This window comes from Oncorhynchus kisutch, linkage group LG17 (genome assembly GCF_002021735.2).
Source record: "Oncorhynchus kisutch isolate 150728-3 linkage group LG17, Okis_V2, whole genome shotgun sequence".
Lineage (NCBI taxonomy): Eukaryota > Metazoa > Chordata > Actinopteri > Salmoniformes > Salmonidae > Oncorhynchus > Oncorhynchus kisutch.
This window is the reverse complement of record NC_034190.2, coordinates 45,122,703-45,146,828: the sequence shown is the minus strand read 5'-3', so window position 1 is coordinate 45,146,828 and position 24,126 is coordinate 45,122,703. Positions and strand designations below refer to the sequence as shown.

At 43.3% G+C, this 24,126-nt stretch overlaps 1 protein-coding gene across 2 annotated transcripts in view; it reads right to left on the bottom strand.

The window, feature by feature from the left end:
* Nucleotides 1-797: 797 nt before the first annotated feature.
* The window catches only part of LOC109908499 (prickle-like protein 2), a 108,401-nt gene continuing 85,072 nt past the window's right edge, over nt 798-24,126 (bottom strand). For both annotated transcript variants that reach the window (XM_031793910.1, XM_020507152.2), the window contains exons 3-9: nt 17,003-17,116; nt 16,751-16,888; nt 13,748-13,951; nt 13,090-13,276; nt 11,556-11,710; nt 10,653-11,448; nt 798-3,610 (exon numbers count right to left, since the gene is read on the bottom strand). In XM_031793910.1, the coding sequence (XP_031649770.1) occupies nt 2,598-3,610; nt 10,653-11,448; nt 11,556-11,710; nt 13,090-13,276; nt 13,748-13,951; nt 16,751-16,888; nt 17,003-17,116 (2,607 nt within the window). In that variant the 3' untranslated portion in view covers nt 798-2,597. The remainder of the gene's footprint in view (nt 3,611-10,652; nt 11,449-11,555; nt 11,711-13,089; nt 13,277-13,747; nt 13,952-16,750; nt 16,889-17,002; nt 17,117-24,126) is intronic.

Here is a 24,126-nt window from a genome sequence, read left to right as displayed (position 1 = left end):
CAGGACATCACCGGAAACAACTTTGCCTATGGGCACAAACCCACCGTCGCTGGATTAGGCAGGACTGTCAAAAAGTGCACTTCACTGACGAGTCGCGCCAGGGGTGATGGTCGGATTTGCGTTTATCGTCGAAGGAATGAGCATTACACAGAGGACTGTACTCTGGATCGGGATCGATTTGGAGGTGGAGGGTCAATCATGGTCTGGGGCGGTGTTTCACAGCATCATCGGAGTGAGCTTGTTATCATTGCAGGCAATCGCAACGCTGTGCGTTACAGGGAAGACATCCTCCTCCGTCATGTGGTACCCTTCCTGCAGGCTCATCCTGACATGACCCTCCAGCATCATAATGCCACCAGCCATACTGCTCGTTCTGTGCGGGATTTCCTGACAGGAATGTCAGTGTTCTGCCATGGCCAGCGAAGAGCCCTGATCTCAATCCCATTGAGCACGTCTGGGATCTGTTGGATAGGAGGGTGAAGGCTAGGGCCATTCTCCCCAGAAATGTCCGGGAACTTGCAGGTGCCTTGGTGGAAGAATGCGGTAACATCTCACAGCAAGAACTGGCAAATCTGGTGCAGTCCATGAGGAGATGCACTGCAGTACTTAATGCAACTGGTGGCCACACCAGATACTGACTGTTAATTTAGATTTTGATCCCCCCTTTCTGTTAGTCACGTCTGTGGAACTTGTTCAGTTTATGTCTCAGTTGTTGAATCTTGTTATGTTCATACAAATATTTACACATGTTAAGTTTGCTGAAAATTAACATAGTTGACAGTGAGAGGACGTTTCTTTTTTTGCTGCGTTTAGATTGATGTATGATCACTAAGCAGCCAGCCAGTAAGGCAGCCAATAGCAGCAGACTGGTAATGAACAGATCGTATTTCCACACCAGTATTTGGAGCGGTGTCCGGAGGAACGGAGACTGTCAGTCAACCAAAACAACATGGGATTCCAGCTAGAACCAACCACAGAAATCTGGAACAAGCAGCATTACAGCATTCATATACACTTATAAACGTTTATAATGGCCTATTAAACATTGTTATTGTTATCGTGTCACCAAAAGATGTGACATTTCCATTGCTCATTGAAATCCACTTTAATTCCAATATGACACAACATCAACAAATAAACATGCAAGCCTTTTCTATCTCTACATCATGTTATACAAATAATGGTTCTGTAGTTACAAAATATATATAAATATTTAGGACCATTATGTACAGAACATTTACATTACTACATCCAAAACTTAAATAACATTTATTTTACTGTTATATACATTTAACAGGTATTATTATTGTTATTATTTGTTTTATCTAGTAGTAATATTATAACGTTGAAAAACAAAGCATGTTGCGGGAGAAAACAGGACTATACAGGACGTTACTGTGCCTGAATGGCCAAGGAGCGTAGGCTAGAGCTGTCCTTGGTAAGCGTGGAGAGCAGGGCAGTGTAGTTAGGTTCAACGGCTATTTGTACAGGATGATAACACAATCTGCTAGCCAACTATACTGTAGATCCAGCAGCTCTTGGTTTCCACTGAGGTAAACGACAACACTGTATGGCATCTATCTAGCACACATCGTCCACAATCACACTTCCAGCTGACTGGTTTTGGAGGGCTGTGGTGTTTGCCAGACAGTTTTTGGTTCTCCTTAGTAAGTGATGGACTGATTATAAGTCATTGGTTGGTCAATGCTATGAGAGGGTCCACTCAGGTGGTTTTCCAAGGTCCAGTAGGTACATAAAATATGTGAGCACTTCAGCCATTAGTGCTCTTGGAGTTGTGTACCAATACTTATTTGAAACTGAGTCATTTAGGAGCATTCATTCAACTTTACAGACATGGTGAATTTATCCCTTGTCGGTTTCAAGACTAAAGATGCTAAAGAGTTGCTAAACTCCAGCATGAATTGCAATTATTTGCTGTATTATCTGTATTCCTTGTTGATGTACTGAACATTATGCATGCATAAATCCAATTTCTAGACATTGTTAAACTGGTTTTAAATAACAGCTGGTAAATTCACTACAGCAGTAAAATGTTATGAATAAGTCCCATATTTCTGTTATGTATCTGTGGAAGGCACACACACACACACACACACACACACACACACACACACACACACACACACACACACACACACACACACACACACACACACATACACACACACACACACACACACACACACACACACACACACGCACGCACGCACACTCTGTTTATCAATCAAATGCCGTAACCTTTCTTGGGCTATATAATAATAAACGGTTAACAATACAAATGTGATGTTTTTGCCAATTGTTAGTCACCTGACTCCATTGCAGGCTTCTTGTCCTGATTAGCTCATACTGTGTAGGTGTATACCCCCCCCCCCAGCATAGAGCTAGTTGTGTAACTCACACACATCAAATATATATAGGCCTCTCTTTGACACACACACGATCACTCTTTCATATACTCTCTCTCCCCCCTTTCTCTCTCCCCCTCCCACTCCCTCTCCTTCCTTTCTTTCTCACTTTCTTTTTCTCTGTCACCCTCCCACTCCCTCTCTCTCCATTCTCACCATCCCTAACTCTCTCTATGAGATGATGCAGTTCTTGCTCTTCCTCCTCTGGCGCATGTGGAGCTGTCCGTGCAGCTGCCCTTGGTTTCCTCCATGTAGGGGTCCATGTATGGGTCCATGGTGGCCCCCCATCCCTCCCATCCCTCCCATCCCTGTAGGGCTGTATCTGTGGCGCAGCTCCTCATTGTGGAGGTAGCGTAGCTGGACAGGTCTGGGGATGGGCTCCCCCAGGAAGTAACCCTCGTCTTCTTCAGACTCAGAGGATGAGGAGCAGCTGGAGCACCAGGGGTCCGCCCCCTCCCCGTATCCCTCCCCACCCAAGTGTGGTCCCCCAAGGCCCAGCGACTGCATCCCCCCACCCCCCGCTGCATTGTGCAGGGTGAGGTCTGAGGTGGTGCGGGGGCAGGGTCTGTAAGGCTGCTGTCTGTACCCTCCTATGCCCTCCACCCCAAACAGGTCCCGGGCAGTACGGCCGGCGGGGAAACGGTCATAGTCCTCCTGAACACGACGGTGCGGGGGTTCCATCATATGACTTCCCCGGTCGGCCGTCAGGTGGAGGGCATTGTCAGAGCGTGAGCGTCGAGAACGCCGGTAGTGGCGACCACTGCTGCGGTGGTTGCCGTTTCCATCATTACCATTGCCACGGTGTTTGCGTCGCCGTGATTGTGTTGGTTGTTGTTGCTGTATGGGCTCTGGCCCATTCGGCCGACGACGAGGGATCCTCTCACTCATGGGGGTCATGCGGAGGTTACCACTACTCCCTATTAGGCCCACACGACCTGTACCCTTAAAGGCCAGGGGCTGGGGGGAATCCCAGTACCCCAGGGGGTACCCCACCTGCACAGGCGCATTCAGGTACCCGTAGGGCCGAGAGGTCAGGGACTCAGAGCTGCGGAACTGGACAGAGGAACCCAGTGTGCCAATGTTACTCTTCTCAGACACATTCATCCCAGAGTCCTTACTAAGGTCTGGCATGGAGTATCGGGACAGGTGCTCTTGACGCTTACTTACCCCATCCAGTGAGTTACCTGGGAAAGATACACACACAGGTTATTCATGTATATAGATACTGAAGGTATTAAATAATCATTCATGATCCCTATTATCATATTATCAAATATTTGTACTATTTTCACTGAGGGAATTATAAACTCAATTGCTGACAGTGGCTCAAAAGGGCTGGGTTTTGATGAATAAATAAATGATAGGTGTGACGAGTCCTTGACCCCTCACTGGTCAATACTGCATGCCGTTGTCTCAAGTTCTGTTGCTTATTGATGGTCTTTGCGTCATCATCAACTCCAATTCGGCTGTGGTCACCGAATATTATTTTCCTAGTCCATTGTGGATTGATACAGTTTATTAAATAGCATCGGCTACAATAACGAGTAACAGCAATATTAAAATAATCAAAAAAATATCAGTGTTTGCTCAATGTGTTTTGAGTGTTGACAGTCAACGTTGTTGTAATTGGCTTCAGTATAGTATAGGCCTTTACTCGTCGCACTTATCCTCAAATAAAAAATACTAGGCTCCTGTAAATTGTATTGTATGTTTGAGGCACGTTATCAATAAGCAAGATATAACCTAGGCCTGCTGTTATAGGACTGAATCATTTGCATATGTTTGGAGGAGCCGCACATATGTTGGATAACCGGACAAGAGGCGGGGGTGGATACAAGCCAAATGGAGTAGCCTATACACTGCATGTAGGCCTATGTGAATAATGCCTCACAAGTGGACCATTTAGAAACAGGCTACATGATGAATGCATGGAAATACAAATACATTTAGCAGATGCTCTTATCCAGAGCAACTTACAGGAGGAGCATTAAGGTCTAAGTGCCTTGCTCAAGGGCACATCAACAGTTTTTTCACCAAGTCATCTCAGGAATTCAACCAGCGACCTTTTGGTTACTGGCCCAATGCTCTTAATCGCTAGGCTACCTGCCACCCTAGGCCAGGATAAGAAAGACACTAGACTCATTGCTGTTGAACCAGCTTTCAATATACTGTAGTAGGGTAGTGGCCTATTAGGCAGCATTTCCCAAATTAGGGGTCGCCTGATAAGAAAATTAGGTAGCGGGAGATTTTCCAAAATCCTGGTTATACATATACAGTACCAGTCAAAAGTTTGTACACCTACTCATTCAAGGGTTTTTCTTTATTTTGTTACATATACAGTACCAGTCAAAAGTTTGTTCACCTACTCATTCAAGGGTTTTTCTTTATTTTGTTACATATACAGTACCAGTCAAAAGTTTGTTCACCTACTCATTCAAGGGTTTTTCTTTCTTTCTTTCTTTTTCTACATTGTAGAATAATAGTGAAAACATCACAACTATGAAATAACACATATGGAATCATGTAGTAACCCAACAAGTGTTAAACAAATCTAAATATATTTTATATTTGAGATTCTTCAAAGTAGCCACCCTTTTGCCTCGATGACAGCTTTGCACACTCTTGGCACACTCTCACATCAACACCTTTGTCAGATTACACTGTGAAACTAAGAATTGATTCTATAGCTAGCAATCAAGAAGGCGACACAAAATGGGGCTCCATCTACCACAGGATGGCGGGCAGGCCTCTGCACTCTAGTTATGAATGTCTCCCTCTGCAATATGGACGCATTGTATTATACACCCACTGTGCTATAATGGATACACTGAGAGCAACTGGCAGGCAAAAGAGCTGAGCGCCAAACTTGGAGATATATAGCAGGTAACTCCAATTGTAAACTACATTGCGCATGCCTGTTTGTAAAACTGCAGTGCATTTGGAAAGTGTTCAGACCCTTTGACTTTTTCCACATTTTGTTACATTACAGCCTTATTCTAAAATGGATTTCCCCTCATCAATCTACACTCAATACCCCATGATGAAAAAGCACAACAGGCTTTTATAACATTTTGCAAAAAAGAAAATCACATCACAAGTATTCAGACCCTTTACTCAGTACTTTCTTGAAGTATCTTTGGCATATATTACATTCTTGAGTCTTCTTGGGTATGATGCTACAAGAGTGGCACACCTATATTTCGGGATTTTCTCCCATTCTACTCTGCAGATCCTCCCAATCTCTGTCAGGTTAGATGGGGAGCGTCGCTGCACAGCTATTTTCAGGTCTCTCGATTGAGTTCAAGTCCAGGCTCTGGCGGGGCCACTCAAGGACATTCAGAGACTTGTCCCGAAGCTACTCCTACGTTGTCTTGGCTGTTTGTTTAGGGTGGATGTCCTGTTGGAAGGTGAACCTTCTCCCCAGTCTGGGGTCCTGATCGCTCTGGAGCATGTTTTCATCAGGGATCTCTCTGTACTTTGCTCCGTTCATCTTTCACTCGATCCTGACTAGTCTCCCAGTCCCTGCTGCTGAAAAATATCCCCACAGCATTATGCTGCCACCACCATGCTTCACCGTAGGGCCAGAGAATCTTGTTTCTCATGGTCAGAGAGTCTTTAACTCCAAGCTTGCTGTCATTTGCCTTTTACTGAAGAGTGGCTTCTGTCTGGCCACTCTACCATAAAAGCTTGATCAGTGAAGTGCTGCAGAGATGGATGTCCTTCTGGAAGGTTCTCCCATCCCCATAGAGGAAGTCTGAAGCTCTGTCAGAGTGACCATTGAGTTTTTGGTCACCTCCCTGACCAAGGGCCTTCTCCACCGATTACTCAGTTTGGCTGGGCGGCCAGCGCTAAGAACAGTCTTGGTGGTTCTAAACTTTTTCCATTTAAGAATGATGGAGGCCATGGTGTTCTTGGGGACCTTTGATGATGCAGAAATGTTTTGATACTCTACCCCAGATTTGTGCCTCGGCACTCAAAATTAAAGTGGAAAACCACACTACAGGCTATGGATTCCTGAGGGATCATCTCTCAAACCTGGACTAAAGCGTCCGCCAACTCCTGGACAGTCTGTGGTGCAACGTGGTGTTGGTGGATGGAGCGAGACATGATGTTCCAGATGTGCTCAATTGGATTCAGGTCTGGGGAACGGGCGGGCCAGTCCATAGCATCAATGCCTTCCTCTTGCAGGAACTGCTGACACACTCCAGCCACATGAGGTCTAGCATTGTCTTGCATTAGGAGGAACCCAGGGCCAACTGCACCAGTATATGGTCTCACAAGGGGTCTGAGGATTTCATCTCGGTACCTAATGGCAGTCAGGCTACCTCTGGCGAGCACATGGAGAGCTGTGCAGCTCGCTAAAGAAATGCCACCCCACACCATGACTGACCCACCGCCAAACCGGTCATGGTGTAGGATGTTGCAGGCAGCAGAACGTTCTCCACGGCGTCTCCAGACTCTGTCACGTCTGTCACGTGCTCAGTGTGAACCTGCTTTCATCTGTGAAGAGCACAGGGCGCCAGTGATGAATTTGCCAATCTTGGTGTTCTCTGGCAAATGCCAAACGTCCTGCACGGTGTTGGGCTGTAAGCACAACCCCCACCTGTGGACGTCGGGCCCTCATACCACCCTCATGGAGTCTGTTTCTGACCATTTGAGCAGACACATGCACATTTGTGGCCTGCTGGATGTAATTTTTCAGGTCTCTAGCAGTGCTCCTCCTTGCATAAAGGCGGAGGTAGTGGTCCTGCTGCTGGGTTGTTGCCCTCCTACGGCCTCCTCCACATCTCCTGATGTACTGGCCTGTCTCCTGGTAGCGCCTCCATGCTCTGGACACTACGCTGACAGACACAGCAAACCTGCTTGCCACAGCTCACATTGATGTGCCATCCTGGATGAGCTGCACTACCTGAGCCACTTGTGTGTGTTGTTGACTCCGTCTCATGCTACCACTAGAGTGAAAGCACCGCCAGCATTCAAAAGTGACCAAAACATCAGCCAGGAAGCATAGGAACTGAGAAGTGGTCTGTGGTCTCCACCTGCAGAACCACTCCTTTATTGGGGGTGTCTTGCTAATTACCTATAATTTCCACCTGTTGTCTATTCCATTTGCACAACAGCATGTGAAATTTATTGTCAATCAGTGTTGCTTCCTAAGTGGACAGTTTGATTTCACAGAAGTGTGATTGACTTGGAGTTACATTGTGTTGTTTAAGTGTTCCCTTAATTTTTTTGAGCAGTGTATATATATATATATATAACCACCGGCATCCAGAATAATAAAGAATGGGTACAAAACCCGTCGCCCACCAGAACAACAATGTGCACAAGCATTTACAATGAACAATACCACACAAAGACATGGGGGGAACAGAGGGTTAAATACACAACACGTAATGAAGGAATGAAAACCAGGTGTGTGGGAAAACAAGAAAAAACTAATGGAAAATGAATTGGTGATGGCTAGGAGACACCACCCGGACAAGGAGAGGAACCGACTTCGGCAGAATTTGTGACAGAGGAACTGTTGTCATTCACACTGAATATAAATAAACACACTTTGTTGAATGTCTGTGTAATGAACAGACCATGTGTCTCCTTTCCCATGTAATAGACATCTTTGGGAAACTGAACGAAAAGAACGCAAGCATGCAGGGCAAATGCAAAAACATTATACAGATGAGTGACCATATCAGCGAAATCCATTTGACTGTGATCCTGGCTCATTTGACATGCCCTTACGTGAAATCAATCAGCTGATCGCACTGTCATGTGCCTGCATTCTGCAGACAATGTATTCACGGGTCACTATGGAGGAGATTTGGTTCCTGACTCAAAGGGAATACTGTGCCGTTTCCCTCCGAGCATTGCTTGTAAAGGCCGTTGTTGGTGGAAAAAGAGGAGGACCAATGCGCAGCGTGATAAGTGTCCATATTGGTAATTTATTATCATGAACACAAAATAACGAGAACGAAACGAAACAGTCCTGAACGGTGAATACAAAAACACTGAACAGAATAGAATCACCCACCACTCAAAGGTGAAACCAGGCTACCTAAGTATGGTTCTCAATCAGGGACAACGATTGACATCTGCCTCTGATTGAGAACCATACCAGGCCAAACACAGAAATCCCAAATTATAGAAAAAAGAACATAGACTGCACACCCCAACTCATGCCCTGACCATACTAAAACAAAGACAAAACAAAGGAACTAAGGTCAGAACGTGACATTGCAACTCATGGTACACTGATTCAGTACTCTCGTCTGCATTAAAAACAAATATCGATCCAGGTTGGATGTGACAGGAGAGATGAGGTGCACTGTCAACCACGCCCCCTGACTTTGAGAAGCTCCGACGGGACATGCATTAAGCACACCCATTTCGTTAGTGCTGGTGAGATAAGAGAAATTATGTCAGACTAATTTGCAATTGACTGTCATAGCCCCTCATTTAAAGTACATGATGGTGAGTTCAGAAATACTGTTAGAAGGTTTTGCAATTGACTGCGTAGCCCCAATTAAAAAAGTAAACATAGGCTGTTAATTACATCATTTGTTTCACATGGTTTGGGTCACGAGAATTTTTAGATATCAAAATGGGGCCATGGGACAAAAACGTTTGGGAACCCCTGCAATAAGGGCTTGTTTTTTAATCTAAAAAAACAGAAAACAAGCTATTATTACAGGATATTCACTTAAATGTTTTTAAATACGAGTGTCACCGGATCATCCTATCTCTCGTTCAATGATGGGCATGGAGGGGTTTTTACATACATGCAAATAATAACAGTAGCTGGATAAAATAATGTACAATAGCCCACATATATAAAAAATAGATGCTCCTGAACTTGATCTTTTAAGAAAGCTTTGGTAATTAAGATTTATTTCAAAGCAGTCACATGAGCCAAACCTTTTATGATAGTCTTCTCAGCAAACCGGGAACATTCCCAGAACATTAGCTAAGATTCCCAATACGTTCTAGTTCTAGTTTTATCTAACATTAGGATGATAACATCCTAAAAACATTTTTTTAAAGGAAATATCATTGGTATGTTCTCCTAACATTCACTAAAATGTTGTGCACAACATCTGTAACAACCACCACAGAACATTCCCCAAACATTCTCAGTAGGTTTCCAGGTAATGTAATAACACTGTCACACCCTGACCATAGTTTGCTTTGTATGTTTCTATGTTTTGTTTGGTCAGGGTGTGATCTGAGTGGGCATTCTATGTTGTGTGCCTAGTTTGTCTGTTTCTGTGTTTGGCCTGATATGGTTCTCAATCAGAGGCAGGTGTTAGTCATTGTCTCTGATTGGGAACCATATTTAGGTAGCCTGTTTGGTGTTGGGTTTTGTGGGTGATTGTCTCCTCTTTCTTATTAAAAACAAACATGAATTTCAACCACGCTGCATTTTGGTCCTCCTCTCCTTCGACAGAAGAATCCCGTAACAAACACAATGTACCTGTAATGTTTTCCCAGCAAACCAGAATTGGTTCTGTGAAAGTTCCCAGAACATTTGATAGGTCGTGGCAAATGTTTTCATGACACACACACTGTCCAGCCCTACTGATGATTATAGAATGTTTGCATAAAGCATTCGCCAGATGTTGCAAAAATGTTCCTAGAACTCATTTAATTTTTTTACCTATATTTTCTCCCCAATATCGTGGTATCCAATTGTTAGTTACAGTCTCGTCTCATCCTTGCAACTCCCGTATGGAATCGTGAGAGGGGAAGGTCAAGAGCCGTGTGTCCTCCGAAACACAACCCACCCAAGCCGCCCTGCTTCTTCACACAATGCCCACTTAACCCAGAAGCCAGCCGCATCAATGTGTCGGAGGAAACACTGTACACCTGGCGACCGTGTCTGCGATGCAGTGCCTTAGACCACTGCGCCACTCGGGAGGCCCTATTTGTTCTTTAAACATTGCCAGAATGTTTCATTAGATCGTGGGGACCAGCGTTACCTGAAATTTGCACTTTGGCACAAGTTTTTAAGGATACACCCCAAATATTGCCAACCCTCCCACCCACAGCGCAAGCTAGGTCATTTACCAATCCTGATGCTAGGGTTTGAAAACAGAAGAGCGCCGGCTTTAACAGGTCGAAATTGCAAAACGAGCATGCATTTGACAATTGTGCTGGCTTAACACCCACCGAAAATAAAGCCCCTTGTCTACAATGTAGCTTCTAAACTCAGTTGAGAGGGTACAGTACCTGTAGCATTGGACAGGGCCAGAGACTCCATAGATCCTCGGGGGGTCTGTTCCAGAGGGGTGAGGGGCTCTGTGAAGCTCATGCCATTGCTCATTGCTTTCCTGGTCCTGGTCAGGGGGGGCCTGCTGTCCCTCTGGAAGCCATGCATGCTGATGTTCCTCTTGTCCGAGAAGCCCTGGCCTTGGCTGGACACCTCGTTGAAGCTCATCTGGGTCCTCAGCTTGGGTGGGCGGAACTCGTCTTGGCTGTGGTGGATCCAGTTGTCCTGGAAGGATTGACCCCTCAGTGCCGCCATGGGCGTTCGCTTCGTGTTGCCCTGCACTTTAGCTCTGGACTCAGGCCTTTTTCCTGGGTTGACAGGGCTCTGGGCTGGGGGCAGGGGGTTGTGGGAGCTGGGGCTGTAGCCTTTCCTGGGGTTACACAGGCCCAGGAGCAGGGAATTGGGGGTTGGAGAGGCATCCTGCTGGGAGCCCTCGTTGGCTGTCTCATAGGCTGGGGGGTAAGGTTCATCCCGGCTCATCCACACTTGGTTGAGACTAGGGGTGCGGCTGGGGGCGTGACTGGGTGTGCGGCTGGGTGTTCGACTGGGTGTCTGGCTAGAGCCAAGGCTCAGACGGTCCATCTGGATAGACAGGGGGTCCACCTCAACAGATAGACGATCAGTCATGGGCGCTGGCTGGCGACGCTCCTGCTCGGCATTTCGCCGCTCCGGTTTTAGAATCTTGATGCTGTGGTGAGACTCACGGGAGCGGGCACTCTGGAAGGCCGAGTCAGATGAGTCTGACTCGTCTGGGTCCTGATTGATGGAATTTATAGAATTTATAACATATAATTGAAATACATATAAAATACACATACTATACAATGGTCAACTGAACATTCAGTCAAGTGGTGGTTGTTCACCTGTCCGGCGCTGCAGGAGCGTGAGCAGTAGATCTGTCCCTGTTTGGGCAGGAAGGGGCGCCCCAGGAGGGAACGCTTACAGCGGGCACAGCAGAAACACTCCTCTGTGGCGTGCCAATGCTGCCCGTCATATGTCATCTGGCCCTGGTCAATGCCTGGGGAAAGGATTAGATCCTGTCATTATGTAACAGTGTTGCTTCCATCCCTCTCCTCGCCCCTACCTGGGCTTGAACCAGGGACCCTCTGCACACGTCAACAACTGCGACCCACAAATCATCGTTACCTATCGCTCCACAAAAGCCGCAGCCCTTGCAGAGCAAGGGATACAACTACTTCAAGGTCTCAGAGCGAGTGACTTCACCGATTGAAATGTTGCTAGCGTGCACCCCGCTAGCTAGCTAGCCATTTCACACCGGTTACAATTAGAATTTGAAATAATACTACTACTTACTACTAATAAGGTGTCAGTGTTGGGATATCACATACTGAGTCTAATAAACCCATTATCTACAGTGAGACTGTATCACTTCTCAGTAAGCCAACAGCTAATCTGTAAAATATGAGCCTGCAAAATATTTTAATTATATTTACTGGATGAAGAAATTAAATACAGTACAAACTGATATTGTGATTTTACCCAAAACTGGGATTATGCGGTCTATATAATAATTTAAAAATACATTTATAGAAAGCCCTTCTCCTAAACCAAGGGAACTAATAATATTTCACATGGTCCATCTGGACACAACATGACATCCTCTGGGTCTGAATGGCTCATAGCTTCCCCCTGTCTAACTGGATTCTGGGCAGCAGATAATAACCACCTTCATTTCCCTAGCCAGTCATGTCTTAGCACAGCTGAATGATGCACATGGCTCTGAGTGTTCTGTTCTGCTATCGAGTGACAGCTGCTTTCCAAATGACTTCTACTGTAAATTGGTATGTAATGTTTTCTATTATAAGCTTTAGTCACAAATGCTTGAAGCTATGGATTTCTATCTCAGATTTTATGACTATTCTCTCTTAACGGCTACAGGGTCCTTGAATGACGCCATTGTGTTTTGTCACACAAAAAAACATGTCAATAATGAAATGAGTTGAGACATGGAGAGATGGCGGTAATGACACAGAGAAAGACAAAGTGAGTTTTATAGTGTGTGGGAACAACACAGTCAAAGAGAGAGGCTGGAAGACAGGGGGTAAGATACATGTAAAGAGACACAGAGACAAAGAAAGGGTGAAAAATAGAGCAAGGGAAGAAATGCTATAAAGAAAAACGGGGATTGATATAAAGTTACCAAGAGAGACTGAGTGGGATGGCAGGAGATGAACAGCAATGGAGAGAGTGGCAGAGACAGAGGGAAAGACAGAAAAACAGGAAAAGGATGCAGGTGCGTTTTGAAGAAAAGTATCTTTGCATGATTTATCTATTTCCATGTCTAAACGTACAATCTGATAATAATCAATAGAAAGAAAGAGAAGAGTGCAGTAAGCATGTATAAATTGTGTTTAGGAAACATCTAGAACCATGTACCTATGTGTTCACCGCAGGCGTCACAGTACTCTGCATACAGGGACTCGAAGCAGTGGCAGCAGTGTGGACGTCCATCCTTCATGATGTAGCGCTGGCCGCCCAGCGGAGCCTCACACTCATAGCAGCAGAAGTGCTTCATGTGCCAGTGCCTGCCCTCTGCCTCTGTGCACTCATCAGCAAAAATAATCTAAAAAAGAGAGTGAGAGAGAGTGACAGGCAGACAGAGAGAGAGCAAAGATAATCATCAGCAAAATCATCTAAAGCTATTAGAGAGACACCAAGCTCATCAGCAAAGACAATGAAATATAATATGCAGGAGAGACAGAGAACAGCCTGTCAAACCATAGAACCCCAAGGGGGAGAGAGATAGACACCAAGCGGTGACAGATTCTGGGCTTGCACGCATCTTAGCATTAGCAGAAATAAGACTCAGTCAAACAGAGCAAAACGTCTGCAGAGCTGGATAACTGAGATGTGGAAGGACGGATGAGATCCCTCAACACTCTTTACCCTGTAAAACCCAATCTCACCCTTCTGAGCTCCAGCTCCAGCTCCTCCCAACTTCCCACCACCTTAAACCCCATCTCAACCTTCTGAGCTCCAGCTAACCCAGCCAACCCTCCCACCACCCCAGCCCTCTAAGCCCAGCCGGGCTCACCTCATCGCAGGCACAGCAGCGGGGTTTGAGCATCTCTGAATGGTGCCGGCCGCAGTAGATCTTCCCTTCCTGGTGAAAGTAGATGAGGTCCACCAGGAGCTCCTCACACATGCTGCACACAAAGCAGTGAGGGTGCCACACCAGGCCGTGGCCTGCCCGTGACGCAAACACCACAATGTCCCCTCCATTTATCTGGCCCCCACACTGAGAGAGAGGGAGCGAGAAAGGGAGGGGAGGCAGGGGAGACAGGGAGAGGGAGTGAGAGATAAATAGATGAAAAGAGAGAGAAATAGAGAGTCAAAGAAAGGAATTGACCGAGGGGGAGGGGGAGCAAGACGCCAGTTACATTATATAAATAATCCAATCTTTTTAAATCAAATCAAATCAAATCAAATGTATTTATATAGCCCTTCGTACATCAGCTGATATCTCAAAGTGCTGTACAGAAACCCAGCCTAAAACCCCAAACAGCAAGCAATGCAGGTGTAGAAGCACGGTGGCTAGGAAAAACTCCCTAGAAAGGCCAAAACCTAGGAAGAAACCTAGAGAGGAACCAGGCTATGTGGGGTGGCCAGTCCTCTTCTGGCTGTGCCGGGTGGAGATTATAACAGAACATGGCCAAGATTTTCAAATGTTCATAAATGATCAGCATGTTCGAATAATAAGAAGGCAGAACAGTTGAAACTGGAGCATGACCTGGAACATGGCCAAGATGTTCAAATGTTCATAAATGATCAGCATGTTCGAATAATAAGAAGGCAGAACAGTTGAAACTGGAGCATGACCTGGAACATGGCCAAGATGTTCAAATGTTCATAAATGATCAGCATGTTTGAATAATAAGAAGGCAGAACAGTTGAAACTGGAGCATGACCTAATGCATAAATGACCTAATCACAAAAGGGCTTCTATGGCTAATCCTTCTGATTAGACATCAAACAGAATACCAAGGCAAGCTGATTATTTTCAAATATTTGATTTGCTGTGGCAAAGATTTTATCCCATTTGCACTGTCCCCTAGTGCAGTGGTTCCCAAACTTTTTATAGCCCTATACCCCTTCAAACATTCATCCTCCAGCTGCGTACCCCCTCTAGCACCAGGGTCAGTACACTTTCAAATGTTGTTTTTTGCCATCTTAAGTCTGCCAAATAAATTCAAAAAAAATTCTACAATGTGATTTTCTGGATTTTGTTTTCTCATTTTGTCTGTCATAGTTGAAGTGTACCTATGATGAAAATTACAGGCCTCTCATCTTTTTAAGTGGGAGAACTTGCACAATTACTTTTTGCCCCACTGTACATGCAAACCTTATTTGTTCATCAAAAATTGTGAATAACTAACCACAGGTTTCTGAGAACGGTATGTTAGAAAGGATGCATATACAGTTGAAGTCGGAAGTTTACATACACCTTAGCCAAATACATTTAAATTCTTCACAATTCCTGACATTTAATCCTAGTAACAATTCCCTGTCTTAGGTCAGTTAGGATCACCACTTTATTTTAAGAATGTGAAATGTCAGAATAATAGTAGAGAGAATTATTTATTTCATCACATTCACAGTGGGTCAGAAGTTTACATACACTCAATTAGTATTTGGTAGCATTGCCTTAAAATTGTGTACCTTGGGTCAAACGTTTCAGGATGAACCAAATTTGCTTAGGTCTATAATTTTTTTCTGAGGTCTTGGCTGATTTTTGGGGATTTTCCCATGATGTCAAGCAAAGAGGCACTGAGTATGAAGGCATGCCTTGAAATACATCCACAGGTATCTCCAATTTACAAAAATTATGTCAATTAGCCTATCAGAAGCTTCTAAAGCCATGACATAATTGTCTGGAATTTCCTAAGCTGTTTAAAGGCACAGTCAACTTAGTGTATGTAAACTTTTGACTCACTGGAATTGTGATTTGCAAGAATTTCTTTGCAACTCTGCCTAGTAGGCCAGCATCCAGGAGTCGCCTCTTCACTATTGACATTGAGACTGGTGTTTTGCAGATACTATTTAATGAAGCTGCCAGTTGAGGACTTGTGAGTCATCTGTTTTTCAAACTGGACACTCTAATGTACTTGTCCTCTTGCTCAGTTGTGCACCGGGGCCTCCCACTCCTCTTTCTATCCACTCCTCTTTCGTTTCCAGCTACAATAGTCATTTACATGAAAAATTTTCGACACTGTATTTCTGATCAATATGATGTTATTTTGATGGACAAAAAATGTGCTTTTCTTTAAAAAACAAGGACATTTCTAAGTGATCCCAAACTTTTGAACGGTAGTGTAAGTGAACCCCAAATCAATGTATTTCTCATCATATTTGTGCCTCTTCGATGGTCAAATGTCTCTGTCTGTTGTTCTGTGCTTTCCCGGGTATGGGGGCAGCAGTTCTTCGGCTGCATCAGAGTCACAACCGTCAGTGTCTATGCTAGCTGGGCTAACAACAAATGTAGAATTACTGATGCTAGCATTGGATGTGTTCGTGGAAGCAGAACAACTTAGTAGTACTACCAGTAGAGCTGGTATGTGTCTCTATGGACGCGGGCCTTACTTATTTTTTTTTACGATTGATCCATTTTCCAGCAAGCGGAATGAGCAGCAGCTGTGAGAGAGTAACGGTTAATGTGATTGGATGTTCATTATTTGAGTAAGCTACCTGTATTTGACATTGTGTTGCTATTTCGCTGAACAGTAGATGGTTGAATTTTATTTTTGGCAGTGAAACGAGGCTACTCAAGCGTGAAGAAAACCTCACCCAAATGTATAGCCCCGTTGGAAAATATAAATGGACTGTTTGAAAATGTAAAGAATTCTTATTGTTATACAGTATATATTTTTTTATTGTTATTTTATATGTGAATCACATTTTTATTTGGCGTACCCCCGACAGAATTGCACGTACCCTCGTACCCCAGTTTGGGAATACCTGACCTAGTGGATCCCCCTATGTGTCTGCTCTTTGTGCTGTAGGATTTCTGTGATGATTGTTTTGTGTCAGCAGTGTGTACCTGTTCACAGATGGCCCCACTGATGGACAGTGGGAAAGGGCGGACATTGCCTCGGCCCAGGTTGTCCCTTTTCCTCTGGTTACTGAAGAGCTTGAGCTCCCTCTTCTCCTCGTCGTCCAGCGCGTTACAGTACCGGACCTGACAACCAGATCAACATACTCCATCATCATCATTATCAAACACATCATCCATACCTGCGTGAATGTGTCAATAGTCACTAGACACAGAGTATCAGGTAAACTAGTGTGTCACCTCGTTGTCGTGCGGGGGCAGCTGGTGAATCAGCTGTTTGATGCGGTGCTTCTCTCCTGGGCTGTTCACATACGGCACCCTGTCCTCAGGTAGAGAACTGTAGTACTGATGCACCTGACAGGGACACAAACCATAGATGAGTGATTTGATTTGAGTGGCTAGTGTGGTCCTTCCTTCCTGAAGTAAGACATGTGCATCCCTGTTATTATCTCTGTCGCCGACCCCAACCGGCCCCATGAGAACAAGGTTGGATGGAAGAGAAAAACAGATTTGGTTTCTAATGGTCAAATGTCTGTCAATTGAAAGCATACCTTGAGTTTTAAAGAGCCCTCCCAGATTAACCTGAAAGCTGCTGTTTCTAATGAATTGATGATGGGCTTCATATTCTGCTGTGTTGGTTATTGGTCTGTCTTCCATCAGCCTTATTCTTGAGAACAATGGCTGGAACCATGAGTGTCTGGGACAAAGGATCCTGTGGCACTGCAGCAGATGCAGCCATGGAGAGCAATGTTCTCTTTCAATAGCTGACTGATCAAATCAAATGCGCCGAATACAACAAGTGTCGACTTTACCGTGAAATGCTTAGCGTGAAATGCTTAGAATGCCAAGCGTGTGCAAAGCTGTCCTCAAGCCAAAGGGTGGCTACATTGAAGAATCTAAAATCTAAAATATATTTTGATTTGTTTATTAATAGTTTTTTGGTTTTTACATGATTCCATATGTGTTATTTCATAGTTTTGATGTCTTCACTATTATTCTACAATGTAGAAAATAAAGAAAAATAAAGAAAAACCCTTTGAATGAGTAGGTGTGTCCAAATCTTTGGCTGGTACTGTATCTATGGTATCTATGACTTTACTGTAGGCGACAATTAAAGTAATTTCAGGCATTCAGTTAAACTTGTTGAGCTAAAGTCACTTGATGAAATGGAGGGGAAACGCTTCAGGTAATTATTCTCCAAGAACACAATGATCTGATCGTATTATTATAATGAGTTGCAACATAATCCTTGACACATACAGAGCAGATTTAAACTAAAATCATCTTGTCGCTCACACCTCCCACAAGAAAATTTTTTACAGTTTGCCATAGAATTCTTCAGTACTTACTATAGAATTCTGTAGTAAACTGTATTATACTTAAGCAATAAGGCACAAGGGAGTGTGGTATATGGACAACATACCACAGCTAAGGGCTGTTCTTAGGCACTTCGCATCGCCGTGATATGTTGGCCATATACCACAAACCTCTGTGGTGCCTTATTACTAGTATAAACTGATTACCAATGTATTTAGAGTAGTAAAAATAAATGTTTTGTCATACCCGTGGTATACCATGGCTGTTAGCCAATCGAACTTCCCAATTTATAATGTAGAATGCTATACTCCACACTGTAGTATCCCTCGATCGTGTGTAGTACTTACTATATCATTTTGTAGTATATTGTAAAATACAATACTACACTGTGTAGTATCCCTCGATCGTGTAGTGCTTACTCTATAATTGTGTAGTATAGTATAGTATACTATACTACACACTGTAGTGTCCATCGATCATGTAGTGCTTAATATAGAACTGTGTAGTATACCGTAGAATACTATACTACATGCTGTACTATCCCTCGATCATGTGTAGCCCTTACTATAGCATTTTTTAGTATACTGTAGAATACTTCAGTAAATAATACAGTATTATCTCCAAAAAAACACTGTCTAAATACTACAGTATTTCCACACTACAGTGTCTGCAAAAAAACTATAGTATTCAGTTTGCATATACCTCACCCATTCCCTTCCCCATATCCCAATTTGTGCCTCCCATGAGTGAGAAACCTACATGCCAAGTATAGACCATATGCTATGTTCCCTACAGGTAATAGAGGGGCCCTCGATATGGATTGACAAGATAGTGGAAAGTGAAGTTTTGTTTGAAACTGCTAGCGAATCGGGTGAAGATAATTGCACAGAGTGAGAATGAGTAGGGTACAGAGGCGAGGAAGAAGGTTAATAAGAGATGTAGTTGTTGTGGTGGAAGCTAGCAAACCCCCTAGACTCGTTTTTAATAGGAGTGAGGGTATTGGACCAACACTACCTGGGAAATCCATTTAACGTCTCAAGGAAAATCTGGAATGTGTTGGAGGAAAGTGTTGAGAGTCACAAGAAGTGGTTTTATTTAGATTTCTTTTGTGCCTGCTTAGCAGAGGAAGCGTGTCGTAAGTCTCATAAAGATATCAGAGTAGAGTGTTTCCTGTATGGATTTTCAAAGCAAGGCGCCTATCAAGGGGGTCATTTCTGGGGTGGCGCGTGAGAAAAGGCAGAGGATACTGTAACTGAAGACATACTGTAAATGGAGTGCTTGGTGCCCGTTGACTGATCTGAGGGGTGGATGGAGAGAAAAACTACTGTTCTTTGATGAAGAGTCTCTCCCTTCTCATATAAAGATAGGATTCATGAGATATCCTGTAAGAGCTTTTGTGCACAAGCCCCTTCAGTGTCATAAATGCAGAAGATTTGGTAATCTGTCAAGTGTGTGCAGATGGGAAGAGTATAGTATGCCAGATTATGTGAAATGCTGCAATTTTGGTGGCGAACATGCCCCCTAAATTCCTGGAGTGCCCTGTTAGGCTGAAGGAGATCGAGGTGGCAAGAGTAAGGGGTGTCCAGCTTGTTACCTATCTGGAGGCGATAAGAAGAATGGAAGGAACGAGTGGCAAGCAAGAAACAAAGGTTCTAGAGCCACCACCACAAGTGAAGGTTTCTCATAAAATGTTACATGTTAAAAAGGTGGACATTTGACTATTTATTACATTGGTCATAAACTGAACAGCACAAGCGAAGAAGAGAAAATTGAAATCATTGTGAATGCAGCTGAAATTTCACTGCCGAGGCCTTGCAAGAAATCCTGTTGGTGAATGTTCTTGCATCACAGGCCCCTGAGCCTGTGTAGGGATGTATTTTGGAATGGACTGTGATTGAAGAAGTGGCATGGGTTTTGTTTGTTGACGTGTCTATTTTTGATATTTGGTATGATGTAATTTTCCCCCTTTCCCACAATGTTTTTTTAAATGATATTTTTAGATTCCATTAATAATAATGCACCATTAACGTTGGATGCAAACCGCCGTTAAACCCTATCGAAGAAGTAGAGCAGAAGCTCTGAAATATCCATTCAGACGTCAGTCCTACCTACTTACAGGTTATAGAAATTGTGCTCTTAGTAATTATCCAGTTTCCTCAATGTGAAAGAACCAACTTCTATGTCAAACATAATAAAACAAAAACAGTATAGCAAATACAGCAGTATAATACAGTGTCATGACATTGGCCTGTGGGTAAGGTTTATGACCCCCCCATAAATAAATACCTTACTCCCTTCCCCCTCTCTTGACTCTACAGAGGGACTCTTGAATAGCCTTTGTCAAACAGGGATTCTGGGAACATCAGAAGGTGGGGGGAAATTAACCATATTTTGGTAATCCAATGCGTTGGTACTTAATGAATATGATGTCAGTTCGGTTGTCATCTGAGACATTCTCATCAATGATAGGATGACATAAATGGTACAGTGGAAAGTCTACACATTATAGTTATCAGATTCACATGGAATTGTTGTGCAATTTGAATATGAAATTAATTTGGGAGGGGATGAAATTTGATTTTAGCTTCCAAAATGTGAGAATTGGGTTTTCATGAGTGAATTAGGCCCGACTCAGTGGCCCGCTCATGTGAAGAGACATTGGTTATAAACAATGAAACACGCCCTCCTCTCCCTTCCTATATAAAGCCTTTTCGACAATATAACTTTCTGTTCCGGGTACATTAGGATGACGATCCGATGTCAGAAGGGTTCAGATAATAACTACAGAACAATGCCAACCTCAGCGTGAGCTTTGGTTGCGAATGGCATGAACTTTGAACTCTTATTCACTACAGAAGTGATACATTTTAGCCGTTGAGTTAGCAACAGCAGCTGAAAATGTGGGCTAGGAGAGGACAGACAGAGTATCCCGTCTACCACACAACAACGACACTACAACATTTCCCGTTCACCACCAGAGTCACTCTTCAAAGGATAAGGACTCTGTTGGGCAACACGGCCTTCCATCTACCACCAACCTACCGAAGCGCAGCTCAGAGTAAATATTTATTGCATTTACCTTTTTCAAATGGGTGGTAATTTAGAATGCATAAGATTCTGTATTTACGATAGAGTAGCTGCCTATGGCCCGATACGGCTTCTCCCTTTGCTCTTCAGTCTTCCCCCTCTTTCACTCAAACCCAGCCCTCTTTTCTTTGCGTAACCAGCTGTCATACCTGGTCCGTCCGCTAGGGACGTTTCCTTTATGACATAATTTGTAATCAATGTATGATTAATTCTGTGTATATGTAATTCTGTGTGATTAGTTAGGTATTTAGTAAATAAATAATTAAACCCAATTTTGTATTGCTGATTCAACTTGTTAGCCAGGGTTCGTGAAGATAACCAAGAATTTACAACTTTCAGATGAGACTGAAATAAGGTGACAATTGATATTGACTGCTATTGATGTAAAATATTACTAGGTCTTTAAGAGTTTATTCGGAGGATAACTGCTCCATAAATATTATTTCGTGGTGCCCCGACTTTCTAGTTAATTACATTTACATGATTAGCTCAATCAGGTAATATTAATTACAGAGAAAGGATTTTATAGAGTAGCATGTCACATCACTTAAGTGCAGACATGACAGCAATCATGTCTGCAAAAACACTACCGTAAATACAACAGTTTAATACACTAATGTCCCCAAAACACTGCAGTAAATACTACAGTATACTACAGTCATGTCCGTAAAAACACTGTAAATACTACAGTAGAGTCCGAAATAACCCTGCAGTGAATACTATAGTATATAAATATAGCAATACTAGAGTATTTATACCATAGAATACTATAGTATTTTTCATGTGGGCTAGCATTGCACCAAAACACTAAGAATCTCCAATCCTGTAGAAAACAGTCACTTAGGCAACAGTAGACGCCAAACTAAGTTGTCTTGATTTCATTCATCTCCTGTCGGTTCAGAGAAAGGCCACAGCTTCCATCAGCATCCTGTCAAGATGGCTGACTAGAGAAAATAACTATCATCAGCAATACCTGTCATCTATTAACAGAGCCCTGGGAGCGAGCGAGGGAGAGAGCGAGCAAGGGCGGGAGGTACAGCACTTTACTGTGGAGACAGGAGTTTTAACTTCAGCCTGATCGACCTGAGAACAAACACGGAACTAATTTCTCCATCATATGGACAGCTCCCGTCCATGGAAAGTACAAGGAACGTTTATGTCTGTACTATTTTCTCTCTGTGCTTGAAGTTTATGCTTTAGTTTGTTCCAATTTAGTTCCTGATCGAATAAAACATTGCAATCCAACAAACAGCATAAACAGCATATTTGATTTAACCATTATATAGCCAGGGATCCATGCTGAGATCATGGTCTCTTTTGCATATGAGCCACTGCATGAACACATCAATAAACAACAATTACACTTTACATAGCTACAGTATATACTGTACACATCAATTACACAATACATGGAAAGCAAACACAAAACATGAAAAACAAAACACATTCTTCAGCCCTCTAACATCCACCTGAATTGCCCTAGAGCAGGGGTCTCCAACCGTTCCTAGAATGAGAGCTACTTAAAGAAAAAAATACGAGCTAGTAATTTTTTTCTAACTTTCAAATAGGTACTTCCTTCTCTTCTCATCTCCGCCCCGGGTCTTTAGTTTACAAGAGAAAGTAGTGTTGTGACGTTGTATTAGTTAATGTGACGACTGTTGCTCATCTAATGATTAAAGGTTTCTAATTCTGTGATTAACTGAACCAAGCAATTATTAACTCATTAACTTTGGGGCACCATGGGAAAATTAGTTTTATTGAGTTTATATTTCCCAAATTAACTCAAAGAATATCAGAATATCGATTTTTACAACAGCCGTTAATTAACCAGTTACCTCTACAGTCTTGTTCTGAACGTCTCATAATCCTGGAATCTGCACGGACCCGGGTTTCACCAATGAGTTCGTACCACACCAATCTTAGTTGAGTATTTATTTACTAGAAAGCTAAAATGATGATAAAAGATATACATACACAAAAACACATTCTAGGCTATTGATTAGAACTTAATATAACGGGCCAACACACTATGGCGCATGTTACCCAAAATGGGGATTTAAAAGAGAGAGAAAAAGAGAATGTACATGAGAGAAATATACATTTGGGTGAATTTGTCAGCTATGCTTATTCTAACCCTAGCCTTGCCCCAAACTGCCGCTCTTATGGGTCAGAATATAATGATGTAATTACGTGAGGAAGGTCTCAGTGGATTCTCCGCGTGGACCGTTCAGGCTGCTCATTGACTCTTTGGTTGTTCTCACGATGTCAGTGTCCTTTTGGCTTAGGAGTCTGTTCCCTCGCCCTTGTTCTGGAAGGGCTCTTCTGAGGACAGACAGCTCTGTAGCTCAGAGCTCACAGCGTAGGAATGAAACAGTGTAGATACCACGATTCGATGGGGAGTGGAGGCTAGGTGGTTCGACTTGAATTCACCCGCTTCGACACAGCTAGTAAACCGTAGCTTGGGGAGAAAAATATTTCTTTGTCTTCATACTTGTGTTGCGTTTTGGGTTCGTTGACTTTTTAGACCTCGGCTGCAGCTTGGGTCACTTAGTCTGATATGTTAATTCTTCACTCACAGGTTTTATAGCCTTGGGTCAGAAGTGGACGTAACCGCCTTTATGGCAATTCTCTGGGCGTACCAAGTTAAGAGCAAGGTCTAGATTTGACTCAAATCAAATTTTAGACAACTAACTTCACATTTCATCTTCCCAAAACATTCTCTTTGATTTGGACATTTTCCATACAATGTACAATGTATAAAGATCAAACATATACTAGGTAAACTGTTAACGTTACAATGTTTTCATAATAATGTAATCTATTAACTTCTTGGATATAGGGGGCGCTCTTTTAATTCATGGATAAAAAAACGTTCCCGTTTTAAACAAGATATTTTGTCACGAAAAGATGCTCGACTATGCATATAATTGACAGCTTTGGAAAGAAAACACTCTGACGTT